This window comes from Hetaerina americana, unplaced genomic scaffold (genome assembly GCF_022747635.1).
Source record: "Hetaerina americana unplaced genomic scaffold, ioHetAmer1.1.p SCAF_1, whole genome shotgun sequence".
Taxonomy (NCBI): domain Eukaryota; kingdom Metazoa; phylum Arthropoda; class Insecta; order Odonata; family Calopterygidae; genus Hetaerina; species Hetaerina americana.
The window spans coordinates 1,487,501-1,496,354 of record NW_027286069.1 but is presented as its reverse complement, the minus strand read 5'-3'; the positions used below and the strand labels follow the sequence as shown (position 1 = coordinate 1,496,354).

The following is an 8,854-nucleotide window of genomic DNA, read 5'->3' as shown; positions in this document are numbered from 1 at the left end:
CGTCATCCTCAGGTACCTGAGGATGACGCCGTAGCGTCGAAACTAGTCGTACCTGTAATAAAGTGGTGGATTGGAACAAAGTGTTTCTTTTTCATTTATTAAAATGAACTTCCACAAAGTTGAGGCTGAAACTATTGAACTATAATATTCTAAATTAATGCATACTTTCTGAGTCTTAGTAGGTATCAGCAGTTAGCAAAAAAAATACACCTACGGGAAGGCTTCAGAATTTTCTTTTCATGTTTTACATATTTGAGAAAGTTCTGAATATGATCAAAGAGAATTTGGCTGTAGGGCATGCCATACATTCCTTATTAGTGACAAAATATAATTATTAGCCTCAAAATTATGATTGTAAACAACGTTAATTAACCAGACATCTTGGGGTCATTGTAAGAGAGTCAGATTGACTTAGATTAGTAAATATTTGGATTACCCTGTAGATATTGTTACATTCGCATATTGTTTATCACATTTATTATTGTAATCAGAATTTATAAAAAATATTATATAACAAGAAATACAAGACTTAGGCCAGTATGAAACATTATAACTAAGTTTTGTTTGTATTTGGTTATAAAAAGTTCAATTTTGAGTCTAGCATTCATCTTAAGGGTGAAAAATAGTACAGGCTTGAAACAAAATACATATATTTTCTGTGAAATACTGCATTGCGCACATCGTTTGTTTACCACTGAATGATTAATTAAAATATAGAATTTTCTGGCGATAATTTACTGTCACGTTCTCCATAACTCATGGTACAGTGTTTCTATCTAACATAAAATGACATAGGTAATATAACTCCTGAGTTTTGGATACGAGTTGTGTTGTAATTTCCTTTTACAGTTCTTCCATGGCATCATTTTAGTTTTAATTGTCTCACTTATCTTCAGACAACTTCATCATAAAATTTACAGTTAATAAGGTCTTTTGATATTCTAGTTAAGAGTGTCTCAAAGTATTTACATATATATGTAATAAATATATATGTAATATGCCAGCGTATACCTGAGTGACATTTTGTGTATTCTCTGTCAGCGTCAGTATGTTGTTAATCATAGCCAAGTGCAACTGAATGGGATGGTATTTCCAATTGAATTTCACAATTGCTTTACAAGCCAGATATTCAAATTTGAATGTTCCCACATTTCATTTTTGACTCCTTCCATGATATTGGTGCTCTCCAAATTTTCTTATTTAAAAATTAGATAAATTTAAGGTCAGATGTGAAATAAGCAGCTGCATGAAAATTTATCCATTGTCATACTAATAAAGTATTCTTCAAGGGTATCTTGAATCTGAAAAAAATGATAAGAGAGAGACTCTGCCCCGGGACTGATAATATACTTAACAAAATGTATTTTTTCTGATTTTTGAATTGTTATTGTTGTGACCATGACATTAAATTTGTTAATAGTTTTCATTCCAGAACAAGCAAGGCTATTATTTTGATAGTCTTGCTCATGGGAAGAGGCATACTTTTTTCATTGAATAATTTATTTTGTTTCTTGACCTTTGTTACCTTACAGCCTTCTCATATTAAGAGTGTACAAACTTGTTTATTTCTGAAACAGATTCTCTTTGGTGAGATTTGCACATGCAATGCATCATTGCATATTTTTAATAAAAATATTTGCATCTATTTTTGTAATGTTTCATCGATTGACTATTGTCGCTGTTAGTTGTGTGTTGTGTGTATACATTGACCATTTTCCATGTCTTCCATGCATTTTCGCAGATGAATGTATCTCTATCATTCATCATTGTTATAACTTGAGCTAAACGAATGACTGAACTATTTTGAAGCTTTTTTGAATCTGTGAATTGGAGGACCAAATTTATGCTGATAAGATAAAATTATTACAATTGTTGTTTATGTCAATTATGTATAACTACTTATATATCTGTGTAGACTGTGAATGCAATAAAATACCTCAATATATGAATATTAAGTCTGTTAAACAATCTCAACAATTAAATCATGGAATGTAAAAATGGAATTAAAAATTATATTAACAAATACCTGCGTACACATAAACCCTCAAAGCCCATCATGAGAAGAAAGGATTCATGCCCTCAACAAAATCTACACAGTATCACTTATATTCAGTATTCTACTCGGGTTTTGTATTTTTGAATCTTTTATCATAATGTAAATTTTCAATTATTACTTTTTGTTGGAGTAAACAGAGTTAGAATTATTTTCATTGGAATGCATGCAGTAATCATAATTGTGTGTCAGTCATTTTTTGGCGGCTGGACATGCCAGAATATTGCAGCGTGTTATTAATGGACCTATGAACAGTTGTTTTTTTCTTCAGTCCATTTTGCATTCTGAGAAGAAAGACAACCCCTAAAGTCGCATCATGGTAAGGTGATGTAAAAATAATCCTCAGCAACCCTTGATCATTTAACAAGCAAGCATGCGATTGAATGTAAGATGTCAATGCTCAATTACAACGTTCAACTAAACCTATGCATGGCAATTTGAATCTCTCTAAATTTATGGTACCCTAACATATTCACAAATACCTGGGAATCTGATATCAAACAATTTTCATTCTTAACATCAGGGGCGATCTCAGTAATTTGGCACAAATGGTAGCCTCAACATTGACCAATGGCATACGCTCTTAATTTTAGGAAGAATAACCACTGAGCATATTGTGACCCCTCCTCCCTATCACCTCCTCCCCTAAACTTCCCCAATATGCAGCAAATCACAGTAAATTCCTCAAAAATTGCAACAGTCCTACAATTCCCTCCTTCCATCTACACCCATAAAGACAAAAGAACAATCGTGTATTTGGCCATTTACGGTGAGGTAGTGTAAAGTTTTTTTTACTAAGAAATAAACAAGATATTATTATTATAAGGTAATCTACCAGTTAAGGTAGGTTTTTGGATGGACATAATTACTAATTAAATAATATGTGACCCCTAGCAAAACACAACATCCTCCTCTACATTAGGTCCCTCTTCAGCTCTGAGTACTTTCTTCCTCCCTTCATCCCGTCCAACATCCCTATCCTGTTCCTTCCCTTTCCTCGTTTGCCTAACATTCTCCCCTCATTTACAGTCCACATCCCACTGCTGGTCAATACGCCCTTCATCCATTTTTCCTGCCTCCATAGGATTCCTCCCAACAAACCCCTCTCTTCACCCACCATACCAAGTACTTCCTCATTTGTTTTCCTCTCTGTCCATTTCACCTTCTCCATTCTTCTCCACACCCACATTTCAAAAGCCTCCAGTCTACGTCTATCCTCCTGCTTCAATGACCAAGTTTCCGCACCATACGTAGCTACGCTCCATATCAAAGTTTTTACAAGTCTTTTCTTAATCTCCTTACTCAACGTCCCTGTCATCAACTCCCTCCTTGGGAACGCCTCTTTTCCTAACGCAATTCTCCTTATGTCCCTACTACTTTGACCGTGTGGGTCCAAAACACTTCCGAGATACATACACTGTTCTACCTGCTCTAGTTTTTGCCCTCCTATTTAAATGTTTAGCTTATCCTTTTTTTTCCAGAAAATTGCATAACCTTTGTTTTATTAATATTGATTCTCATCCCATATCTGTCATACTGAATTTCCAATTCACTCTGCAATGCTCTGAAACAAATTTATTCTGCATACTAATTGATCCTATTGTACATAATTTTGTAAATTACAGCTATTTCTATTGATTTATTTTGTTTCAGGAAGCCATAGATTGAAGCAACTCCCAGTACGGAGAAGAAATAGTTTCTCAGTGTAATTAAGTTTCTTCATGTGAAAGGCTAGTGCCTGGCAACCCACCTTATGGACCAAAACCTTGATCTGGTGAAAGGGCTTAGGCATTCTGATGACCCCTAGAGCTATGCTGGCAGGAGCAATGATAATTGCTCCTGCCTGATAGGTTGAAGGGTAAGAGCCAGACAAAAGGTAGTCTGCACAGCATCTGTTCCTTAGTGAGGTAGTAACAAAGGTGTCTGACCCCAGTGGGGTGGTCATTGCATGATGGTGTCAATTGAAAACACTTAGAGCAAGGCAACAGGAAACCATCTCAATCATCCCAAGATTTTTATGATAGGCAGGATAGAGAAAATTAATTCTGACGATTATAGGAATCTGCTGTGTGTCATCCTCAAAGCAAGGGAGGCAAGGCTTCCTTGGCCATCATTTCTTAAAAGCCTTGCAAAGTGAAAGCGACAGTAACAGCGTAGAAGAAGGCCGAATTAGTTAGAATAAGGACTTGGAATGTCACGTAGGTTGATGTTGCCGACCCCGGTGGCGGCGGGGTAACGTCCTCGTCTGCCATTCCAAGGGTCGCGGGTTCGATTCCCGCCTGGGTGAGTTTCGCTCCATCTAGGGCTTGGGTGTTTGTAAATGTGACCATTGTTATCGTTGTTAATAGTTCGATGTAAAGGCCAAAATGTGCTGTTTTCGGACTTATACTGAATAAATAAAAATAAATTGAGGGCATGAAAATTAGAACATGTACAGTGAGAGATGGAGAGTGGAAGTATAGATACATTAGGTCTGTGTGAGGTGAGATGGAAGAATAGCAGGGATTACCGGAGTGATTGTCACCAGGGGCATAAGTATAAGATGCAGATTTTTTTCCAAGAATAATTGGAAGAATGATAAAAAGAGCTTTTTTCAAAGTATGCTCCATTGCTTGTTAGACATTTGTCAGGAAAATCAATGATACCACGCCAGTAAAATTCTTTCCCTTTTACCGCAGCCCATGTAATGAGTCATTTATTTACATCTTTGTACGAACCAAAGCTCTGCTCAGCAAGTACGTGACCCATGAATGCAAACAAGTGGTAATCGGGAGTCAAGTCTGGTTAGTAACATAGGGTAGAATGTCCCAGCAGAGTGCATCCAATGATGTGAACCAGTTTTGCCGTACGTGACAGATTGTCATGAAGAAAAATGACCTTGTGTTGCCTGTTTTGGTATTCTGGTCTTTTTTCAAGCCAGAAGTTCAAATCGAACAAATGTTGTTGGTAGCATTCAGTATTACCTGTTTCACCAGGTTTTAATGGCTCATAATAGACCACACCCTCCTGGTCCCACCAAACACAGCGCATTGTCATTCTGCTCAAGCAATTCGGTCTTACAATCCATGTGGATGGTGCGCCTGGTCTACCCATAATTTTTTGCTCATGGGATTCTCTTAAGTAATCCACTTTTCATCCCCAGTAATGATACAATGCAAAAATGACTTCCTTTAGTATTGTGCAAGCAACATTTCACGTGTGTTTTTGCACTTCTCCATCTGCCTGTTATTCACCTCATTTGGCACTTATCTGCCAGTCTTCTGCATCTTTCCCATCCCTTGCTGGTGATTGGAATTGCTTGTTTGTTGACATATGCCCAATTGCTTGGCGAGTTGTTTTTGTGAAACATCTTCATCCAACAATGCTTGCAATTTGACATCTTTTAACCTCTTTGGTGGTTTCCCGTGTTTCTTGTCTGCAACATCGAAGTCACCATTTTTGAAATGCTGAAACCATTGTTTACACGTATCTTATGAAGGAGCATGTCCACTATAAACTTATCATGGTAATTTCTATGATTCAGCAGCAGTTTTCTTGAAATGAAAACAAAATATTGTCCGCAAATGCTCTTTGTTTGGTTTAAATTTTGACCTATTGAACACAGCAATGCAACACTATGCAAAAACTTTCAATTTATCACTCGTGCGCACCTGACACTTTTTGATGGCAAGTGTCCAATCTTCAAAACCTCCAACTGTATTGGTGCACCATCTTTTGTCTGAAATCTGCATTTTATACTTGTACACCCGAAATAGCGCAATATACAGTGGAGGGAATGAGAGCCAGTGAAGGATTGCAATAATATTGAGTAATAAGGTATGAAGAGGCATTGATAACATTGAGCAAGGAACCGGTAAAATATTACTAGTAGAAGTGAAAGCAGAACTGACGAATTTGGTCATTGTTCAGGTATGCAAGCCACCAGGCTATCATAAGGAGGAAGTTGATGGGGTTTACGATTAGTTAGCAAACATAATTGCTCGTGCTCCTGGCAGAAAATATTTGATAGTGATGGGAGACAAGAATGCAATGGTAGGCAAAGGAAAAGAGGGTAGAGAGGTAGAGGGCTATGGTTAAGGAACAAGGAATGATTGCAGGAACAAAGCTAGAGACAAGGGCTAATCATCACCATCACTTTGTTTAGATATCACAAAATTCGTATGTACACATGAAAAATGCCAGGTGACTCAAAAAGGTATCAGTTGGACAATATTATGGTTAAGCACTGATTTAGGAACAGCGTGATCAATTTGCACAGTTTCTTGGGATTAAATGCTAACTCAGATCACAATTTTGTAATTATGAAGTGTAGTAGTGTCCGATTCCAAAAGATATAATAGGGAAGACAAATTAGGCAATGGAACATAGAAGCACTAATCAAATCGACAAAAAAGGGAGTGTAAGGGACCACTCATATGCTCAACTTGCTAAGCTTCTCATTCTGACATTATTTTCAACTTCTCATTTTTTCAAAATATATCCAAACCATGGGCAAATGGAATTGAGATTGTTAATACACCAACAATCACTAATGATAGAAGAATGAAATACAAGTAGAACTTTTTCTCATATATAACAGCTGCGATGATTTCATCGATTACAAATTCACAATCATGGGAGAATGAATGAAGTGAACTTTTTTAGTACTACTTCCTGCTACCAAAGATGCAAATCTATTGGAGTGTTTAGAGATAAAAAAATCTTTGGGATACTGATTGTTAAGGTGAGGCAAAGTAAAAGACAATCAACTCTAGTTTATCTGAACCAGTAACCTTGGGATTCAGTCAAGGTATTTAAAAATGTTTACTCAGGAGTGCAGATGGACTACCGTTAACATTGTCCTCAATATACGCAACATTACAAAGTAAAAAAATGTCAATTTTGGTTAACATAAAGCATTTTATTCAAAAAAAAAGACATCAGTCACTGTATTACAGCAAAACATTTAAATGATAGGAATACCTCCGAACAAAAACAATGAACACTTCAATTAATACTAGCAGCATTTTGAAAGTCTGGTTAGCATTATGAACAATAACAAAAGAAGGGGTGATGAGTCCTTTTCTCAATTCCTATGAGGTTTATCAAAGACCTAATTCACAAGTAAAGCTTTTTACTGTAGAATTTTGACAATGATGACAGGGTAAATATAAAATTTCACTTTATATACCCGATGAATTTAAACAATCATGAAGCCTTTTGATGAAGTTGATTCATTGGATTCTGGGGTGATTTCATCCATTCCTTCCTAAGAATCTGTTTAATTTGAGAGAGTCTCATATTGGAGTATTCTGCCTTCAAACGTGGCAAGTTGGCTTCTTCAAATGCTGAATATGCAGCTTTCATTCGTTTTTCAGGATGTCGATCAATCTCTGGTTCTTTTATGCTGCGAGGACAAAATGCAAGTTTTCATGAACCCATGAAGTAAATACAAAAAGAGCATTATTCTGACTTTGCATACACCACATTGTTAAATTTTACTTTGGTAAGGATATTGACTGGAATTCTTATTGTAACCACTGATACACTAAATCATAAATTGTGTCAGAAATGAATTCACTACTACCCAGTTAAATCATGTTGTCTTCATAACATTTAAGGCATATATCTATACATAGGGTACTTCATATCTGATTATTTTGATGTGAGGGGTTGAGGCATTTAAGTATCTTAAATGCCAGCACTAAAATATTATATTCTATTAGTTGTGAGTGGTTCATATCAAAGTGGAATCCAAGTGATAGATGGGAGTCCTTGATTGATTCCATTGGATCATGAGTATTAAATATACATTTATTATCTTTGCCTCTATTGGAAGAGTAATTATTGAAATGAAATACGGCCACAGCAATAACAATATATTTATTAATATCTTTCAAACCAGTGATCATTAATCAATAACTTTATTATGCCTGATAATTTTAGGAAGCTTTCTATATATAAATGCTTTATTTTGTTTTACACTTTTACAAAATCCCCTTTTAAACATTCTCTTACATAGTATTGAGAAGTTAAGATGAGATTTTTAAAAAACCATGTTGAGATTTATTTCTTTAGTCTATGCAACTTTAAAAAATGTGATTTCAGGGCCTATTGAGAATCAAACTTCAGTGACCCCACCCCACACAACCTACGTGAGTCAACAAGGTAGATCAGAAATAAAGGGCAACAGATGGTACCCATTTAATTTTGATTACCTATAAATCAAGAATGGAGAGGTAATTCATGGATTTATCAAACCCTAAACCAACAGGAGGATCGGAATGTTGCGGTGGTTAGCATATTGGCTTTCCACCCCGAGTTTCAGAGATTCGAATCCTGGAGATGGTGTATCTTTCCCAGTGATATCGCAATCCCTACTTGGGGTGCTTTGAGGGGACTTTAAGCGAGAACGCTGTCCATCGGATGGGACATTTAACTGCGAATCCCTTGGCTCTTTTCGTTAAGAGTAGGCTGATGCCGACATCTGGTTTCTTTCCACCCTCCCTCCTTTCCCATATATCCCTAATGACCTCAGAAATACACAAATGGCCTCAGCTGTCGGTTGCCTCCCCTAAATCTACTACTACAACCTAAGTGAAATGATGCTAAACCAGCTGCAAAAATTACAGCTTATTTGGCTCCATAATTTCCAATTTAAGATGGGAAGACAAACAATTATCGAAGTGAAACTCAAGGTGTATCTGAAAAAAATAACTTTAAAATTACATCTGGCTTTGGAAAAATCTTACATATTATTGGAAGTACTGCACTACTAATGACATTTATATTCTTAGAAATGGTGGTGTCCCTTCCCATGGA

At 36.2% G+C, this 8,854-nt stretch overlaps 1 protein-coding gene across 1 annotated transcript in view; it reads right to left on the bottom strand.

Annotated features, from left to right (window-relative positions):
• Nucleotides 1-6,936: 6,936 nt before the first annotated feature.
• The window catches only part of LOC139698160 (coiled-coil domain-containing protein 124-like), a 6,846-nt gene continuing 4,928 nt past the window's right edge, over nt 6,937-8,854 (bottom strand). Inside the window, exon 4 of the mRNA XM_071597118.1 lies at nt 6,937-7,439. Within this exon, the coding sequence (XP_071453219.1) occupies nt 7,241-7,439 (199 nt within the window). The 3' untranslated portion in view covers nt 6,937-7,240. The remainder of the gene's footprint in view (nt 7,440-8,854) is intronic.